This window comes from Hyla sarda, chromosome 2 (assembly GCF_029499605.1).
Source record: "Hyla sarda isolate aHylSar1 chromosome 2, aHylSar1.hap1, whole genome shotgun sequence".
NCBI classification, from domain to species: domain Eukaryota; kingdom Metazoa; phylum Chordata; class Amphibia; order Anura; family Hylidae; genus Hyla; species Hyla sarda.
Window position 1 is genome coordinate 424,995,744 of NC_079190.1, and position 20,938 is coordinate 425,016,681.

Below are 20,938 nucleotides of genomic sequence, written 5' to 3' on the forward strand. Positions count from 1 at the left end.
GCCGCAGTGGCGATCCCCGGGGTCCCCAGCAGCGGGACCGCGGCGATCTAACATCTTATCCCCTATCCTTTGGATAGGGGATAAGATGCCAGGGGCGGAGTACCCCTTTAAAAAAGTATCTGAGTACAACACCAGCCGATGAGTACTTTTGCCTGGACTTTCACAGTATGTAGGCCCTTGACAGATTAACAGGTAAAAAAAAATTGTACAGTACTTAGATGTAGGTATGTAGTATGCACTGATGAGGGCAGAAAAATGCTCTACAATGCGCCTAAAAACTCAGTATTTTAGTAAAACACCAGCCGGTGATTACTTTTGTCTGTCCTTTCACAGTATGTAGGCCCTTGACAGATTGATAGGTACACAATAGTACACTACTTAGATGTACAGTGGGGATCAAAAGTTTGGGCACCCCAGATAAAAATTTGTATTAATGTGCATAAAGAAGCCAAGGAAAGATGGAAAAATCTCGAAAAGGCATCAAATTACAGATTAGACATTCTTATAATATGTCAACAAAAGTTAGATTTTGCAATTAAGGGAAGACAGAAATAGATAATCCCGCACTACTCACACCTGTTACAGAGAAAACAGTTCAGGCTCAGAGGCTGTAATCCAGACACCCGTGCTCAGTGGAGAGGACAGAGAAGATGCTGTAATCCAGTAGAAAAAGGATTCCACGGCACTCTGTGTTTTTTGATGCAATAAAAGTAGCTTTATTGCGGCATAGCAGGACACAACAGGATTAGAACAGAACGCCGACCAGTGCTTAGTTTCGCGTCAGGCGATGCTTTGTCAAGGATGCCTTGACAAAGCGTCACCTGTCGCGAAACTAAGCGCTGGTCGGCGTTCTGTTCTAAAAAACACAGAGTGCCGTGGAATCCTTTTTCTACTGGATTAAAAAGTTAGATTTTATTTCCATCATTTACCCTTTCAAAATAACAGAAAACAAAAAAATGGCATCTGCAAAAGTTTGGGCACCCTGCAGAATTTATAGCATGCACTGCCCCCTTTGAAAAGCTGAGAACTGCCAGTGTCATGGATTGTTCTCAATCATCATCTGGGAAGACCAGGTCATGTCAATCTCAAAGGTTTTAAATGCCCAGACTCATTTGACCTTGCCCCAACAATCAGCACCATGGGTTCTTCTAAGCATTTATCTAGAAATCTGAAACTGAAAATAGTTGACGCTCACAAAGCTGGAGAAGGCTATAAGAACATAGCAAAACTTTTTCAGATGTCAATATCCTCTGTTCGGAATGTAATTAAGAAATAGCAGTCATCAGGAACAGTTAAAGCAAGATCTGGAAGACCAAGAAAAATACCAGACAGAACAGCTCGCAGGATTGTGAGAAAAACAATTCAAAACCCACGTTTGACTGCACAATCCCTCCAGGAAGATCTGGCAGACACTGGAGTTGTGGTACACTATTCCACTATAAAGAGATACTTGTACAAATATGTTCTTCATGGAAGAGTCATCAGAAGAAAACCTCTTCTACGTCCTCACCACAAAAATCAGCGTTTGAACTTTGCAAATGAACATATAGACAAGCCTGATGCATTTTGGAAACAAGTTCTGTGGACCGATGAGGTTAAAATTGAACTTTTTGGCCAAATGAGCAAAGGTACGTTTGGAGAAGAAGGGGAACAGAATTTAATGAAATGAACCTCTGTCCAACTGTTAAGCATGGGGGGTGGATCAATCATGCTTTGGGGTTGTATTGCAGCCAGTGGTACAGGGAACCTCTCATGAGTAGAAGGAAAAATGGATTCAATAAAATGTCAGCAAATTTTGGATGCTAACTTGATGCCATCTGTGAAAAAGCTGAAGTTAAAGAGAGGATGGCTTCTACAAATGGATAATGATCCTAAACACACCTTGAAATCCACGGGGGATTACATCAAGAGACGTAAACTGAAGGTTCTGCCATGGCCTTCACAATCTCCTGACCTCAACATAATTGAAAATCTATGGATAGACCTTAAAAGAGCAGTGCATGACAGACAGCCCAGAAATCTCAAAGAACTGGAAGACTTTTAAAAGGAAGAATGGGCAAAGATACCTCAAACAAGAAGTGAAAGACTCTTGGCTGGCTACAAAAAGTGTTTACAAGCTGTGATACTTGCCAAAGGGGGCAGTACAAGATATTAACTCTGAAGGGTGGCCAAACTTTTGCAGACGCCAATTTTTTTGTTTTCTGTTATTTTGAAAGTGTAAATGATGGAAATAAAATCTTAAAAACTTTTGTTGACATATTATAAGAATGTCTAATCTGTAATTTGATGCCTTTTGGAGATTTTTCCATCTTTCCTTGGCTTCTTTATGCACATTAATACAAATTTTTACCTGGGGTGCCCAAACTTTTGATTCCCACTGTAGGTATATAGTATGCTCTACAGTACACTTAAAAAAGTATCTGAGTACAACACCAGCCGGTTAGTACTGTTGCCTGGACTTTTACAGGATGTAGGCCCTTGACAGATTGACAGGTAAAAAATAATACACTACTTAGATGTACGTATGCGGTATGCACCGATGAGGGCAGAAAAATGCGCTACAGTACCTTTAAAAAAATGTATTTTTGTAAAACACCAGCAGTACACAACAGTGCTGCAGCCATATAAAGCTGTGTGCTAAACACAAAATTGCACTCTGTAAAATGTATAATAACCAGCAGTCCATTCCTAATAGTCTTTGACAGACTAGTATAACCAGCAGATGATTTTTTGTGGAACAAAGACACTGAATTGCGTAGAAAAATTATTACTGCCTCCTCTGCTAAGGTTTATGAAGTTGATGCAGCTTGTTGAAATTTATGAGACAACACACAGCTATCTGCCCCTCTCTGTAATACTAGGCTAAAGAAAGTAACTGGGAGGTTAATGCCTGCAGCTGCAGTAAAAATCCTTTTCAGTGAAAAAAACAATTCTCTCCGTCCACGATGTGCCTAGGAGGATGTTAAATGCTGCTGGAATGCGCTTTTCTCTGCTGTAACACACACACAGCAATGTCCGTTCTATATCTCTGCAGTGTAATGAATGAAGTGGCTGTCCATAATATGGCTGCCGATTATATAGGGCTGTGACATCACAGGGGGGACTGACTGCTGAGAGGCTGCATCCTGCATGTGATTCAGGGTCATCCCTCCTACCTCCCTTCCCGCCTTGCCTTCCCGCCTTCCCAGCATCCCTTAACCCATGTACTGACATGTGGATCTGCCCTTTTAGATCCCTTGGAGCCTGGAACGCTGTAAAAGGGAGTTTAATTAAGAGATTCGTGCGATAGAATCGTTGTGATATTTGCATTAGTTGTGAATCAAATATTGGCTGAAATTTGTAACGAATTCAGGTTCATTCATTACACAATATTCCTCCCCTCCGCCTCTCCCTCTTCATTACAGAGTGGGGAGAAGAGGGAGAAGCGGAGGAAGGGGAGGAATATTGATGAGCTGGGTGGCGCTGCGGCTAGAAACGCTGACGTCAGAGTGCCAGTTATCCCGGCCAGTGCAAGTTAGCACCTAATTAGCATATACCGAAAATAAAAGATTACGTCTGAACGGTGGGGCGGATCCGCGCATGGTAAGCATCAAATTGATCAGAGTCCCCCGCACTACCAGCCAGTACCGCTGGTTAGTGCGGGGGGAGCAAGCTGACAGTTTTCCTTTAATGTCTAGATTAAAATAGTTTCTTGTATGTTGGAAATCACACCTTCCATCACTGCACTGTTTATGCTGATATTATCTCAGACTCTTGCTCATAATACATCACCCAGTTGGGATGTTTAATCCCTAAGAAGGCCGCGTCAGGATGAGAAGCCAAGTCAGTCATGCTATAGTCATAGTATATGAAAAGATGTTCCGGCTTTTACCATAGTGTTAGTGGATGTTCTGCCAGATGCCTTCAGCATGATTAGACTAAATGTGGCCACAATTCATATCCTAGCCAAAGTCATTTGTGGTGCAATATATGGAGACAAGGAGAACAGTAGATATATACATTACAGTGGTGTCTCCAGTAGCAGACATAAACAGCCCCTGCATACACATTTACACACAGAGGAGGTTGAGAAATGCTGCCTGCTGTGCTCCCATGGTGCCTTGAGTCATGCTGTGAGGATGAGTGGCTAGCAGCATAGGCCTCCTCATTTGCTAGGTGTGCCCAGAAGCCCTTAGCCAAATGATGTCAGCCATACATGAGCCAGGCAGGAAGGGGAGAGAAGTCATTAGCACAGGAATTACAGGGAGGAGGAGGGTCAAAGGCTAAAGGGGGTCAGACCCAGGGACTCCACTACTATTGTCATTCATTCATCCATTGCCTGGACACTAATAGTCAGGGATCTGCTGTGTGGAGCCAGGTGGAGGTAAGACAAAACTTTACTACATTTTCCGTGTTTGTAGTTTGCTGGGATCCTTCCTTTGCTAACTGACTCATTGAAATATTCCAGTTTTGGTGGAACCTCTGAACACAATGATCATGTATAGATGATATTGACTCAGATCCCCTTCTTCACTTGCAACAGGATGATGAGACTTTTTTTTCAATAATAACTTTTTTGCCTAATGAAAAACTTGATACAGTGCCAGTTTGTTTTCTAGTGTTGGGGTACATGTTTGGATTTACTTACAAGTATCACTTGAAGCTTGGGGTTTATGTGGTTCATACAGTTCTGTGAACTGGAAAGTACAAGCATAAACTAAATATTATATAAATAAACCAGAGTTGTGTGTACCATGTCAAACAAATTACTTCCAATCCCTTTTACAGTGGATAAGCATTGACTCTTTCCATTTAAGTTTGCATGGAGTTGTTTAAGTAGAGACACAACCAGTAATGCTGTGACCATTACATTTAGAATATACCTGCACCATGTTGGTGTTAGATCCTGGGCATGCTTTTGTCTGTTAGTGCTTACAAATTTGCTGATTTGTTTCCAGAAGTTTCAGCATTTGAAGACCCCCTGTGTTAGAGCAGCCAAGACCCTCTCTTGGTCAGCTGTTTGGATATTTCATGTGTTTGGCTACATTTATACACAATGTTTAATTTTCTCATCTGTAAAGTTTTGAAACTTTCTGTAACAAACATTTTGTTGGTGTTGGGTACCCAAAGTCAGATCTGAGACTATAGGAGACCAAACACATAAGATAGAAGACTGTTTTTGTGGTGCAGCAATGCATATTTTGGACTGGCCATACATGATCAGTGACGCTGAACAAAGGACAAATGTTTTTTCTGAACTATCATTCATGAACAAACAACTATTGGATTCAAATGTCAAACTTGGCTGACTCCATGTCAGATGAGGGTGGTCTGTCACCATCCACCTAAAGTGAATGTTGTAAAATTCAGTTGATGAACAATACTTATTTCAAACATGGGGCCTCATTTACTAAGCTGAAACCGACCAGTTTTTGTCTGGTTATTTTGGCGCAGAGTGTCTGTGACATGTCTGCGCCAGTGTGCACCTGGAAAATCTGACAAACCCGACATTGCACTGTGAAAAGCCGAAAAAGGGGCATGGTCTGTCGCAAAGGGAGTGTTGCCGGTCCAAAAGTTGGCGTGGTTTCACAACCCGACTGATTTACTATTGAATTCACAGAAAATCCTGTGGATAAATGACTGGAAATTTCCACTTAGAAAAAGCTGGTCAGAAAATTGTCCCGACTTTTCCCAATAGTAAATAAAGTGGAATCCTGCAAGTCTGAAACAACATTTCCCACTAGTAAAAACCCGACACTCTTAGTAAATGAGGCCCATAATGTCATTAAATTTAATCCTATGTGTATGATAACTTTAGGCTGGATTAATATGGTGTGCTTGTTTACACAGACACTCTGTACAAAGGTCTCAGGGCATGTGCTTAGACCTCAGTGTACTTTGAAGGTCAAAAGTATTGTGTTGGAATCTATCAAGGCAACAGGAACCACTATAGACTATAGATGCCTTTATTGGTCATGTGATCATGGTTGGTTGGCTGAAATCATGGAGTTTCTTTAACTGAAACACCTACACCTACATTATTGCTATATGCTAAATATTACTTGATGTAACATATTATTTTAAGTCACTTGATCAAACGTTGATATTTTAGCTGGGCTACATTGTGTTTGCTTCTTGTTTTGGAGGCCAGGCTTGAATAGAAAAAATAAAATAGAAAAAGTCATCACCTGCCTGATGCCCCGCAGCTGTTTTGCCTTTCACCACTTCCTGGTACCATGGTTCTCATTCAGCCAGTTACTGGCTGCCACGATGACCTGCGTCCTGATTGGTTGAGCGGGCATTTTTCTGGAGACAGGGTCCAGGGTGTTTTGAGCTAGGAATTTCATGCCTGATGTATGTTAAATGGGATTTAAAGATGGTCATAGACACTAAAGGTGGCTGTATGGTTCCGATCTCTGAACTGTCCACTGACAGTTATCTCTCCTGACCACCCTAATACACATGAACAACCAACCATTCTAGTTTTTTTTTCTATAAGGAGGGAAGGGGTGTGTGTGTGTCTATATATATATATATATATATATATATATATATAGTTATAGTTATACAGCTCCGGCGTCAGCTTACCCCTCTTAGAACAATAGGGTTGAGTGGTAGAGAACAACATGCCCGACCATTTTTACCACAAACATCATCTGTCGGAAGGTCAAACACCCCAGACAGTCAGATGAACTCACCAAGAGTGACAGGTTCATCTAACTTTATAAGGAACTCTCCTAACTAAAGAATTAGGCCAAAATGGAACCTGTAATTGCCTGAATAAAGAAGCTGATAGGTTGTATCTTGCTCCCCTAGAGCCAAGCATAAATGAATCTGCATTTGTATTGCCAATTTTGTTTTATCATGTTTTGTTAATACCTGTTTGAAACAATATGTGAAATAAAGATTTTGGGCATAAGTAATTTCCTACACTTGGCAAGGTTCATACGGCATAAAATGTTTGTGAGTATTTTGATCCGTGATTTTTTTGGCTGATTATGGATCATAATGCATGCATAGAATAGAAATCCATTGGGAAATTATACACAATGTGAACTTACCGTAATCTTAGACTTATGTAAGGAGCTTTCTATGATCAGTATTCGAAAACTCCACAATTATATATAGGTACTTGCTGGTTGCCTTCCACCTACTAGTTGAAAAGATCGAAAGGCCTTGGGAATATACTTCTCAACCTTTCATCTGTTTTCTACAGAACTTTAGATTCTGTACACTGTAAATTATTCAAAACTATTCATAGTCACATACTAATGTTACTAGCTTGAGTGCTTAAAGGGGTACTTCAGTGGAAAACTTTTTTCTTTCTAATCAACTAGTGCCAGAAAGTTAAACAGATTTGTAAATTACTTCTATTAAAAAATCTTAATCCTTACAGTACTTATTAGCTGCTGAATACTACAGAGGAAATTTGTTTCTTTTTGGAACACAGAGCTGACATCATGACCACAGTGCTCTCCATTTTAGGAACTGTCCAGAGCAGCATATGTTTTCTATGGGGATTTACTCCTATTCTAGACAGTTCTTAAAATGGACAGAGGTGGCAGCAGAGAGCACTGTGGTAATGTACTGTAAGGATTAAGATTTTTTAATAGAAGTAATTTACAAATCTGTTTAACTTTCTGGCACCAGTTGAAAAAAAAAAAAAAGTTTTCCACCGGAGTACCCCTTTAATCACATATTTCTATGTGTTGTTTGAGCACCTTTCAAGTTTGAGCTAAAATATCCAAAGTCTTAGCGCTATATTTACATCTCATTCTTGTTTTAAGTTGCCAGTACACATCAACAAAAAGACATGTTGACACAAACCACAGCAGACCCCATGGTCTTTAAAGGACCAAATGTAGTGTAAGACTGACTATACTCTGTTTCTGAAGAAAAGTGTGGTAGACTATGTATTTAGGTCCTGCAAAAATAAATAAATAAAATATACTTTCAGAAAATAAATGAAACATAATCACTAGTGGACTACATTTATTCCATTAAAGTCAATGGGCCACCCTGGGTATGCAGTGGAATACCTTTTTGCTGTGCTAACTTATATTGACAATGTATCCCAAAAAGCAGATGTGAGTGGGGCCTATATAAGGGGATTACTCTCTATCGCTTTGTTTTAATATCTAAAACAATCAAAAGCACTTGCTTATTGACCCATGTGGTTGGTCCACATTAAGTCCTGCAGGGAAGTGAAAGATAAATTAAATTTAAAAAAATTGTAAAAGGTAAGGAAAAAAAAGTATTTAATAGAAGTAGACCAGGTCTGTCGCCTCTGTGACCCTCAACTTTGGCTACACTGGGGGTCCTGTGACTTTAGTTAGGCCAGCTGCTCTTCCCATGCAACACAATTGGAAGATGGCAGCCACTCCACTGAATTCAATAATATTTGCTCAGCTCTTACTCACATAAACTTCTCTTTAACTTAAACTTGACCACATCTGGTTGACACAACTGGACAGGTAAAAATTTGTGTTCAGAAGAAGCCAGTTTGTGACTCTGAAGTGACACAGAAAAATGTGTCTGTATTTAAAGGGTGAGAGGGTAAAGTCATCTAATAGATGTTCTGGAATTCTTGACCCAGCTAAATATTTGTTCAGTGACAGAGATGACAGGCAGCAGTAAATTGAGCTACAATAGCTAAAGACGAATTCATCAGGTAGAGACAAACATTATCTACTATAATCTATTCTTAATTGACCTTGATTGTTCCACTAGAGGAATTCTGACTCCTCAGACAGTAAACAGAAGACTTGCTTTTCACCAAACATCTCATTATCGGTTTCTTTATTACAGAAAATGGTTCTGCAACCTCGTCGTGTTCGTCTAAAGCCGTGGCTGGTGGCTCAAGTGGACAGTGGACTGTATCCTGGTCTTACATGGTTAAACAGGGAGGCCAAGATATTTCAAATCCCATGGAAGCATGCTACACGTCACAGTCCTCAGCATGAAGAAGAGAACACAATCTTCAAGGTGAATAACATTCCTGAGGCTAAAAACGCTGTGGCCAGATGTTAGCTGTAAATCAATGAGAAATCGCAAAATTGTTTTTCCACTTGGCGTTTTTTTTTTTGTTGCCCTTTGGCATTTTTTTTAAATTCTTTTTTAGCTCCTTGGTGGTTTTGCAAAGTCGCAGGGTGTTGAGCCAATGGCGTTTTTTTCCCTGAAATTGTGGCGTTTTTCTCCCATAGAATCCTTTGGGAGTGAAAAAAAGACAAGAAAAACGACATATAGGTTTTAACTTTGGGGTTTTTGCAGGCGGTTTTTAGCAAATTCAAAAAAGTGATGGAGATACCTTTTTTAATTAAATTTCGTAGGGTACCATTAAAAAAAAATAAAAAGATACACTAATGAAATGTATCTTTTTTATGACAACATTTTTATTAGTTTTTAAAGCAGGGATCAATTTATGTGTGCGGGCAGGGCAGTAAAAATATAGCCGACAATAATAAAAATGTAGTGTGTGTGTTTTTCACTTCTTTTTCCTTTTTTGAATTTTTTAAGGTAGTACTACTACTCCCAGCATGGAACACACTGTTCCATGATGGGAATAGTAGTACCTGTACTAATTGACAGATCACCCGGGTCTGTTGCGATCCTCCTATATAATGTATAGATGCGGCCAACCACACTTCTATGGTCCCTTGCACTGACGTATATATACACCTATTCATATTTCCCGCAGAGAGCTGTGATTGGCCAGATGGTTCCAGCCAATTACAACTCTCTGTGGGAAATATGAATAGGTGTATATATACGTCAGTGCAGGGGACCATAGAAGAGCGGCCGCCCGCATCTATACATTATACAGGAGGATCATAGTGGGTGTCAGGAGTACTGCAGGTACTACTGCTCCCAAAATGGAGCAGAGTGTGCTCCATGTGGGGAGTAGTAGTACCTGCAATTAAGGACAGATTAAAGCGGGTATCACTCCTGACACCTGATGCGATTGTCCTATCTATTGCAGAGATGTGGAGCGGGTCTATACAGCGCTCACATCTCTGCACTATACTCCAGTCAGTGATGTGAATTCATATTTCCCACTGAGGTGCAACCATCCAGCTAATCCCCACTCTGGGTGGAAAATATGAATGAGTGATGTTCTATTCACATCACTGGCCGGAGTACAGATCAGAAATGCGAGCGCTGTTTCTACTATATGGATGATCGCATCGGGTGTCAGTCGTGACGATATGTCATATCGGGGCGATATGTCTATTAGTACAGGTACTACTACTCCCATCATGGAACAGTCTGTTCCATGCTGGGAGTAGTAGTACTAACTAAAAAAATATAGAGAAAAAAAAGTGGAACACACACTTTATTAAAAATGTATTAAAAGTTTGTTATAAAAAATAAAAATTTCATTAAATACATTTTTTTTTTTTTGGTACCCAACCAATTTTGGGTACCAAAAAAACTCCAAAGGGGCCAAAAATGCAATTTCCACTCAAATGCAAAAAAACGCAAGAAAAGAATGCCACAATGCTGTGGCGTTTTTTTCTGGTGTTTTTTTTGGGTCACAAAAAAACCAAGTAGAAACTTAGCCTAATGGAAATATAATTTTACCTGCTGAACATGGTGGAGCTAATATGACTGACAACCATTACAGTAAATAAAACATTCTACTTTTACGTCACCTGCTATGTAAACACACCTAAATGAGCACTGTTGTCCTGTCAGAAGGAGTGGGGGAAATCACTGGGATAAGTGAGTGGTACTGTTTAGGGGTTGAGCACCCCTTTTAAGCATCCCAAAGTTATTAGCACTTAAAGTGAGACAGGGTATATATGAAAAATTGGACTAAGTCCTTAAGGCCAAAATAGGCAGCATCAATAAGGGGTTAACTATGATGTGTAAATGCACTGTAACCCTATGCTCAATCGTGTTACACTTCACAGTTATCTTTACAACTAGTTCATTCATATATGGTCATCATAACTATAACTGCAGAGTACACATGTACAGGAATTAAAGATCAGAGCAGTATTTTTATTTACAGTATTCATAAGCCATGTCTAGGCAACCTTGACACTGTCAGGGAGAGTAAACTCTTTTCCTATGATTGGAATTACTTATGTGACTATATATTGTTTGGCACTGAAATGTTTCATGTTAATGGTTCATTACTAAGAACAGTGGTTGTGGTTACGGTGGTTACATTGGTTGTATTAACCATCACCAAGCTAATAAGGTTTAGATGACTGAAGGATAGATGGGATGGGGAGTTAAGTTTGCTTTGCGTACTAAAGTATCTGAACCAACTGAATAACATTGCATTAATTGGTAATCGACTCGTAGTCAGACCTTTATTTACAGCCTGTTTACAGAGGGATAAACCTCATTTAACATGAAGGTAGGCGAGGTCCTGCTCTGTCCTTCTGGACTGAAGGTTTACCCAAACCTTATCCATCACTAATCTTTGTTTACCCTATAAAAGGACATGGTGGGGCATAGAAAGTGCTTTTCTTACAAACCCTCTCCTAGACACTCAATTGTACAAATGTAATTAGTAAATTAGTTACAGAAATAAATCAAAGCAGTGAGCAATTGTGTGTTGTACAGTGATTTAATCTGTATCATTATTTGACTTTAAACAATGTAAACAGTTTTTATCTGATTTTGGAAAGGTTAGAAAGTTTATTGCCTTATCTATGGGCCTTTTGAGCCCACCACACACACCACCCGTCTAAACCTGCCCATACACAATAGATATTGTCAAGAAATTCTTCCAGGATCCACCAATAACCTACCAACTTCTCCCAGAGGGGTGATTGTCAGAAAGTGGAACCCATGTGGATATTGTTAGTATTAACATTTTACTGTGTCCTTCAGTTCAAATATTGGTTAAAAAAGATGTCCAGTGGTAAAAAGGGAACCCCGCAATCTCGGCTCGGTCCTGGTTCTGCTCAAGGAAGTGACGTTTTGCACACAGCAGATCAGCTGGTGGAAACACGCCCCCTCCATTCATCTCTATGGGAGAGGTGGAGACACAGTGTTCGTGTGTCTCCGCCTCTCCAATAGAGATTAGCGGAGGGGGCATGCTCCGACCAGTGGACATGCTGGGTACGAAACCCGCTCTAGCAGGGTAAAGCCAGGGTCCCTTGCAGGAGATTGTGGGGGGTCCCATTGGTCGGACCCCCGCGATTAGACATTTTATCCCCTATCCTGTGGATAGAGGAAGAATTTCATACCGCTGAACATCTTCTTTAAATGTTCTTTATTTTGGATAAATAATTTCAATAAAACTTTATTGCAACATAATTTACATTTAAAATGTTGTCGTAATGGACCCTAAAATCTATTTTGCCAGGGTTAGTATTTTAATATTAAGCGAAATGGTTAATTTTGTAACGAGCTAATTTAGTTTTTCACAGCAAGGTCACATTTTCTTGTACCTAATGTGGCGGTTTTGTAGTTGTGATACAAGACGCCTGTTAACCCTTTATAGAGGACTGAATAGTCAGGTTTTATAGTGGTCTCCCAGTATTTTATTGTTCTTGTAATCTGTTGTAAGGGAAAAAAAACTACAAAATATCAAATTGTACTTTCAGTATTATTTGTTTCTGTTACTGTAACAGCAGATGGCTGCAATACGAGACATAGGCACTGCAGAATGTATGGTGCTGTGCCTGGTGAAACATGAAGAGGCTGCCACATTCACCCCTTCCATCAGCTGCTCAGTGTGAGTGCCTGGGGTTGAACCTCCACTGATCTGGTATTGCAGTCTATCCTAAAGATATGTCTTCTATAGTATACCTCTTTAAAGAGAACTTGTTAGGCCCCCCAGGACCTGGCAGGTGAGGTGAACAACAAACAGTGCACTTGGGTTGTGAATCAAGCATGAAAGGCGCGGGACTTGGCCAATGTGACTGGGACGCAACCCTGAGGACCTGATCAAATTCCTTTTAATACCTGGTAGCTCTAGCATATAGGGTACTCTTTAAGAATTATTACTAGAAAATTCCTAATACTTTATTACTATATTATATTACAGTCCCATATTTCTTTTCACAGGCATGGGCTGTGGAGACAGGCAAGTATCATGAAGGAGTGGATGATCCTGATCCAGCCAAATGGAAGGCCCAAATGCGCTGTGCCCTAAATAAGAGCCGGGAGTTCAAGCTCATGTATGATGGCACCAAAGAAATTCCTATGAATCCTATCAAAATCTATGAGGTGTATGACATACCTCAGTCTCAAGGATCAATCATTAACCCAGGTGAGAATTAAAAGTTCAATTTACAATTTGCTAAAGATATAGGGGGAGATTTATCAAAACATATCAAGAGGAAACAGAAAAAGAAGTGGGGGACGGCACTACAGGCTTCTACTTGAGCAGGATCGTCCCGGAGGTACAGGTGCGATTCCTGGCTTACTCCATACACCACGGTGCTCTATCCTGATAGCAAAGAGCAACTGGTAATAATCCCAATGAGACAGAATGTGTATGGCACTCGCAAGTTGGATGCACAAATAAGACAATTTTTATGCACTTACATGAGTCAGGCGGGTACAATTGTTGGGGAAGGAGCAGACTGAATGGAACAACGTCCATTTCGCGGCCACCTGCCACTTCTACTGGTTCCTACAGGTACACATCAGAGCATACCTCTTAAACATCCTGCACTGTCTAGAGGCAGAGGCTAATTAGCCCTCAGATGTGTAACCTGTAGCAACTCCATATCAAGAGGAAAAGTTACTGAGTTGCCCATAGCAACCAATCACATGTCTTCTTAAATTTTTGAAAAGGTCTCTGAAAAATGAAAGAAGCGATCTTGCTATGAGCAACTCAGCAACTTTTCCTCTGGACAGGTTTTGATAAATCTCTTCCATAGATATTAGTTGCTTGGAAAATGATGGTACTGTGCAATGAGATCATGGCAACTGAAAAGCAGGTGCATATAATTCTGCCTGAATACTAATCCCTTTAGACTGGAACAGAACAAATTAGCTTAGAGCTGTTTACTATGTGTCATGCGGGCATTCATACTAGGTAGACTCTATATCACTCTTTGCCTGGTGCTTTTACCTGTTGGAGACTAAGGGGGTACAGGTACGCCCTTGCTCCCTGGTACTTAAGGACCAAGGGCGTACCTGTATGTCCGTGGGAATTCCGATCCTCAACGGTCGGTGATCGGAACAGGATGTCTGCTGAAATCATTCAGCAGGCATCCCGAGACAATGCCTGGGGGCAATTAGTGGCAATTCTGGGTCACACAGGTCTCTGGTGACCCAATGACCTGGAAAATAAGGGTGATCGTCGCTGTCAGAGACAATGCCAATCACCCTGCCGAGACAGGAGCGGGGTGGCAGGGTTGCCACCCCTCCTATCCCTGCTATTGATAGGTCAGAAGCAACCGACCAATAGCAGATCGGGGCGGGGGTGGGGGGGTTAACTTTCGGTTCCCCCGCTCTGCCCTTCCACAGTAGTTTGTTCAGAGCGGGGGAACCGTTGGCTCGAGGCAGTGAAGGTCCCTCACCTGTCGATGGGCGGCAATCGGCGTCGATTTGCGGCGGGCGGTTATCCTCAGTGGCGGGGGCGACTAACTGAAGAGGCAGCAGCAGGAGGTAAGGCCTTGCCTCCTGCTGTTTCTTAGCAACATCTCCCAGCATGCATAGCCAAAGGGCATGCTGTGAGATGTAGTTATGCAACCGCCAGAGGCTCAACTATAACTCCCAGCATGCCCTTTGGCTGTCTGTGCATGCTGGGAGTTGTAGTTATGCAAGAGCTGGAAGCACACCACTGTGCCTCCAGCTGTTGTATAATACAACTCTCAGCATGCACAGCCAAAGGGCATGCTGGGAGTTGTATTTATGCAACCACCATTGGCTTATGCTGGAGGCACATTTTTTGTATGAAAAATGTGCCTCCAGCTGTTGCATAACTACAACTCCCAGCATGCACAGACAGACAAATGTTATGCTGGGAGTTGTAGTTGTGTCTCCAGCTGTTGCATAACTACAACTCCCAGCTTTCCCTTCAGTGCATGCTGAGAATTTTAGTTTTGCAACCGCTAAAGGCATATTGGTTGCAAAACATTGGGTTAGGGTTTGTTACCTTACTCAGTGTTTCCCAACCAGTGTGCCTCCAGCTGTTGCATAACTACAACTCCCAGCATGCACAGTTTGACAGTGCATGCTGGGAATTGTAGTTTTGCAACAGCTGGAGTCCCCCCTCCCCTATGTGAATGTACAGGGTACATTCACACAGGCGGGGGTTTACAGTGAGTTCACTGCTGCAAGTTTGATCTATGGCAAATTTTCCGCTGCAGCTCAAACTCCCAACAGGATGCTTGCTGTGAACCCCCGCCCGTGTAAATGTACCCTAAAACACTACACTAACACAAAATAAATAAGTAAAACACTACATATGTACACACCCTTACACAATTCCCCACCCCCTCCAAAAAAAAAGTAAAGTCTCGTATGGCACTGTTTCCAAACAGAGCCTCCAGCTTTTGCAAAACAACAACTCCCAGTATTGCCTGACAGCAATTGACTGTCTAAGCATGCTGGGAGTTTTGCAACAGCTTTAGACACCCTGTTTGGAGAACACTGCTGTAGGGTATTTTGGCAGAGTAGGCAAGCATCATGCTTGCATCCGGGTCCGTCCCTATGCAGATCCCTAATTTAGGCCTCAAATGCACATGTCGCTCTCTCATTTCAGAGCCCTGTTGTATTTCAAGGCAACAGTTTAGGGCCACATAGTGGGTATTTCCGTACTCGGGAGAAATTGTGTAATACATTTTGGGGGTCTTTTTCTCCTTTTACCTCTTATGAAAAGGTAAAGTTGAGGTCTACACCAGCGTATTAGTGTAAAAAAAGTAAAATTTTTTACAAAAACATGCTGATGTTCCCCCATACTTTTCATTTTCACAAGAGGTAAAAGGAAAAAAGACACCCAAAATTTGTTACGCAATTTCTCCTGAGTACGGAAATACCCCATATGTGGACGTAAAGTGCTCTGCGGGCACACAACAGGGATCAGGAGTGAGAGTGGACCAAGTACATTTGAGGCCTAAACTGGTGATTTGCACAGGGGGGGGGGGGGGGGGCTGCTGGTTACAGCCGTTCTGTCATACGCAAAAAAAAAAAACACATGCGACCCCATTTTGGAAACTACACCCCTCACATAACATAACAAGAGGTATAGTGAGCATTTACACCCCACAGGTGTTTGACAATTTTTTGTTAAAGTTGGACATGAAAATGAAAAATTAGATTTTTTTCACTAAAATGCTGGAGTTACCTCAAAGTTTTCCTTTTCACAAGGGCAATAGGAAAAAAGCCCGCCAAAATTTGTAACGCTATTACTCCCGAGTAAGGAAATACCCCTTGTGTGGATGTAAAGTGCTCTGCGAGTTCACTACAATGCTCAGAAGTGAAGGAGCGCCATTGGGCTTTTGGAGAGAGAATTTGGCTGGAATTGAAGGCTATGTGTGTTTACAAAGCCCCCATAGTGCCAGAACAGTGGACCCCCCCCCTGCATTTATACCCCACAAGTGTCTGACAGATTTTTTTTAACAATCGTCCATGAAAATTAAAAATTACATTTTTTATTTGCACAGCCCGCTGTTCCAAAGATCTGTCAGATGCCAGTGGGGTATAAATGCTCACTGTACCCCTTATTACATTCCATGAGGGGTGTAGTTTACAAAATGGGGTCATGTGTGTTGATCCACTGTTCTAGCACCATGGGGGCTTTTTAAACGCACATGGCCCCCGACTTCTTTTCCGACCAAATTCTCTCTCCAAAAGCCCAATGGCGCTCCTTCTCTTCTGAGCCCTGTAGTGCCCCCACAGAGCACTTTATATCCACATATGGGAGGCTTTTTCTCCTATTCGCCTATTTGAAAAAAATCTCATTTTTCATTTTCATGTCCAACTTTAGTGAAAAGTCATCAAACACCTGTGAGATGTTAAGGCTCACTGTACCTCTTGTTACATTCCTTAACCCCTTAACGACGAAGGACGTATATTTACATCCTCCGCCGGCTCCCGTGATATGCCGCGGGGTCACGCAGTATCGGGTCGGTCCCGGCGGCTATCAACGGCTGGGACCCGCAGCTAATACAGGACATCATCGATTGCGGTGATGCCCTGCATTAACCCTTCAGACGCGGCCGTCAGATTTAATCTGAAAGTGAAAGTATACCGGCTGCTCAGTCGGGCTGTTCAAAAAGACAACTATCACATAACAATCAACTGGAAGCCAGTCACCAGAAATCACACACAAAAAAAAAAGAAAATGTTATGAGCTAGATTTACTGTGGCTTAATGGTGTCAGAAGATGAATAGTACAAACTAATTCCTGATCAGAGTAAAAATTGTCTTCTGTATTCTCTGATGTTTGGTTTGTTCTATAACAGGTTCAACCGGATCCTCACCATGGGATGATGATGACTATGAAGAGGAAGATATAAACCAGTCTCAACTTCATGTCCCAATCCAAGAACCATTCAATGGATTAACTATTAATGGTAAACATTATAACAAACCTATATACTAAGTGTCTGGTGTAATAGCAGCCACCTGACTCTTCTTTGATGGCAGATATCTGAGGAGAGATGGCTGCCTGATTCTTGTGTCCTCATGGAGATAAGCTGCTGCCAGAATTGTGTGGCAGTGGCTTTTTCCACATTCAAAGTGCAGGTGTATTAAGCCGTGAATGCACATAGACTGGGGGGGTGGAGGGGATATTGTATCAAATGAGAAGGATAGCTGTCTTATAAGTATGACCATCTTTAGGACATCACAGGTATATCTTCTATACGAACAAACGGGACAATAAATATCAACAGAGTTTTCCTGATAAAGTGTTTAAAAAATGTATAAAGTGTGTTGTAAGATTTTATCTCCACTTTAGAAATGAAAGGCAGAAATCTATGTCACAGTCATGGTTGTAGATGTGTATGTGGTTCTTCAGCTGAAAACCATTTAGCAGACACAGGGCTTTCCCCGCTACAGCCCTGTGTCTGCAACAAGGTTCGGGAGCCAACAACACTAAACAGTTAGTGAGTGCGGCCAACCTTATTGCAGACACCGGTCTGAAGCGGGTAAAGCCTGGTGTCTGCTCCTAGCGAATACGCAGCATATCTGCTAAGCAGATTTCTCATAGCATCAAATACACTGCGTAACTGCCCAGTGTAACCCTACCCTTAAAGTGTCATGAGCCTACCGCAGGGCCTTTCAGTTATTACCTGTTAGGGTGGGTTTACACCACAATTATGCTATACAATTTCAACATACATTTTTATTAAAAAAAAACAACATATGCAACCGTACAGAAAACCGTGCCCATAGACTTCCCATTCAAAACCGTATGCACCATAATGTATACGGTTGTCTCCATTTTCAAACCATACATTTTTTCAGAAAACCGTGGCCTACCACGGTTTTTGGTCCAGGGGAAAAACCATATTAAACCGTATGGTTTTTTTTGTTTTGTTTTTTAACATGGGAGTCAATGGGATCTGTACAGAACCGTATGTGCGTACGGTTCCATCCGGTTTTCACCAAACGGTTTTTGAGTTTGCACAATTTTTTTTCAATTTTTTTTCTTTGAAACACACATATTTTTCTACCAATTCATCTTGCATACATAATGAGACTGCAAAGGGGTTAAAGTTCATCTAATGCATAAGCAAATCTGCCTCCGCTCACTTGACTTAGGAATAGTGTTGAGCGAACATTTAGCAAACACTGATAAATCTGAACTGGATGGCCCAGCCATTGATTGCTTGAGTCTGTATAAATGAGTACCACTTTCAAAATGCTCAAGTTGCCTGGAAAAGTCCAGTAGGACAGTTTTCGATCTCCTAGGATTGTTTCCATTTTTTAATTTTTTTTGCAGGCACCTGGAGCATTTTAAAGCTTCTCGAATTTATACAGACTAAAGCAGTCAAAGGCCGAGCCATCAGATTCGGGTTTGGCTGAGTTTACTGTAAGTTCACTTAACATTACATAGGACTGTTACATTTTTACTAAATGAAATTTTATAGGAATATGTGTCCAGCAGGCACGTGTTACATTATGACAACAACTATCAACATATTTCTGGCTGGGAAAGTGGTTGTCTCTCCCTGCTCTTCTAAACTAAGAAATGTCTCAGAATAGGTACACTTATGAATGGGTCTGCCTTATCACATGTGAAAACATGTAAATAAACTGTCCTATTTTTAGCTGGCCCTCCAAGGGTTTTTACTTTCAATAGGATAAGATGTATGGTTTTGTAACACACTAAACCCATTGTTATTGGTGATCATAAGGTTTAGCAATGTTGTCCAGCCTGTCTGTCAAGGTACAGGAACTATGTTATAAACATGTGACTTGTACTTACCTTCGGTGAACACTAGAAAAATATGCTACAAAAACCTCTATGTACTGGAAGTAGGAATCTTTTATGTGTGTGTTGTTGTCCCTGCTATAAAAGGTATATAGATCTAGAGGAGTGATATGTGATCAGTCATGCACAGAAGACGTCTGCAGACATCATATGATATGATCTACAGGATAACAATATTCATATAAGTAGTGCTTGTAGAATCCACGTACAGTGGTCCCTCAACATACGATGGTAATTCGTTCCAAACGAGCCATCGTTTGTCAAATCCATCGTATGTTGAGGGATTCGTGCAATGTAAAGTATAGGAAGCTGTACTCACCTGTCCCCGCCGCTCGAGATGGTGTCCCCGCCGCTCGAGATGGTGTCCCCGGGCCTCCGCTGGGCTCTCCGCTGTCTTCTCCGGTCCTCCGCTGTCTTCTACGATCCTCTGCTGTCTTCTCCGGTCCTCTGCTGTCTTCTCCGGTCCTCTGCTTTCTTCCGCAAGGCCTTACTGGGCCTGCGTAGCGACATCATTACGCCGCTGCGTACGCCATTCCTATTGGATGACGTGCACAGCAGCATATTGACGTCATTGGAGAGGGCCGAGAAGACACCGGAAGACCAGCGCTGGACCCGGAGGGCACCCCGGAGAATCGTGGAGGGGTAAGTAATACTTACCGCACCACACGGGGAACATTAAGCTGCTATCCGGCAGCAGCTTAAGCATTTGGCGCTGCCGGATAGCACTTAATGCGATGGCCCCGACATAAAAAAGCATCGTATGTCGATGCTGACATCGATATGCGATGGCCTCTGATAGGCCATCGTATGTCGATTTCATCAGATGTCGTGGCCATCGTACGTCGGGGGGGTCACTGTATTTGATTTTATGGATCTTGGGTATTTTTTGGGTGATAAACATTTCATCAATTAAGTTTAGACTTAATTTAGGCTAAGACTACATTATCATCATTATATACACAATAGTTCTGACTGGGTGTGGACCTACTTTTATCATAGCTATGCTTATATCATGTGAGTCTCTTCCCAGGAAACCCTATTGCAATGTGCATACAGCTCCATAATAGCATGTATACTAAGAAAAAAAAGAGCTTAGCCATGTATTTAGAGCAAATAAAAAACAATACTTTATTTATATTCCATTAAAACATGTATAACGCATGTTTTAATGGACATGTATTGCAACAATCCAAATACATGGTGGGCCATTTATATGGATACACCTTAATAAAATGGGAATGGTTGTTGATATTTACTTCCTGTTTGTGGCACATTAGTATATGTGAGGGGGGAAACTTTTCAAGATGGGTGGTGACCATGGCGGCCATTTTGAAGTTGGCCATTTTGAATCCAACTTTTGTTTTTACAATAGGAAGAGGGTCATGTGACACATCAAACTTATTGGGAATTTCACAAGAAAAACAATGATATGCTTGGTTTTAACGTAACTTTATTCTTTCATGAGTTATTTACAAGTTTCTGACCACTTGTAAAATGTGTTTAATGTGCTGCCCATTGTGTTGAATTGTCAATACAACCCTCTTCTCCCACTCTTCACACACTGATAGCAACACCACAGGAGAAATGCTAGCACAGGCT

The 20,938-nt window shown here is 41.5% G+C and overlaps 2 protein-coding genes across 10 annotated transcripts in view; one reads left to right on the forward strand and one right to left on the reverse strand.

Annotated features, from left to right (window-relative positions):
- C2H1orf74 (chromosome 2 C1orf74 homolog) overlaps nt 1–20,938 on the reverse strand; it is an 87,301-nt gene that overhangs the window by 41,563 nt on the left and 24,800 nt on the right. The window contains exons 1-2 of one of the 6 annotated variants that reach the window (XM_056558968.1): nt 6,168–6,211; nt 4,628–4,669 (exon numbers count right to left, since the gene is read on the reverse strand). The exons of 3 other annotated variants lie outside the window; for them this stretch is intronic. The gene's annotated coding sequence lies outside the window, so the exon portion shown is untranslated. Of the gene's footprint in view, nt 1–4,627; nt 4,670–6,167; nt 6,212–20,938 lie in introns of those variants that run through there. 2 more of the 6 variants (XM_056558970.1, XM_056558971.1) reach the window with 2 other exon arrangements.
- Nucleotides 1–20,938, forward strand: part of LOC130356872 (interferon regulatory factor 6-like) — a 50,164-nt gene that overhangs the window by 25,177 nt on the left and 4,049 nt on the right. Inside the window, exons 1-4 of one of the 4 annotated variants that reach the window (XM_056558945.1) lie at nt 3,947–4,363; nt 8,788–8,964; nt 13,009–13,213; nt 17,364–17,474. In XM_056558945.1, the coding sequence (XP_056414920.1) occupies nt 4,196–4,363; nt 8,788–8,964; nt 13,009–13,213; nt 17,364–17,474 (661 nt within the window). In that variant the 5' untranslated portion in view covers nt 3,947–4,195. Of the gene's footprint in view, nt 1–3,946; nt 4,364–6,284; nt 6,334–8,410; nt 8,651–8,787; nt 8,965–13,008; nt 13,214–17,363; nt 17,475–20,938 lie in introns of those variants that run through there. The other 3 variants (XM_056558947.1, XM_056558948.1, XM_056558946.1) reach the window with 3 other exon arrangements.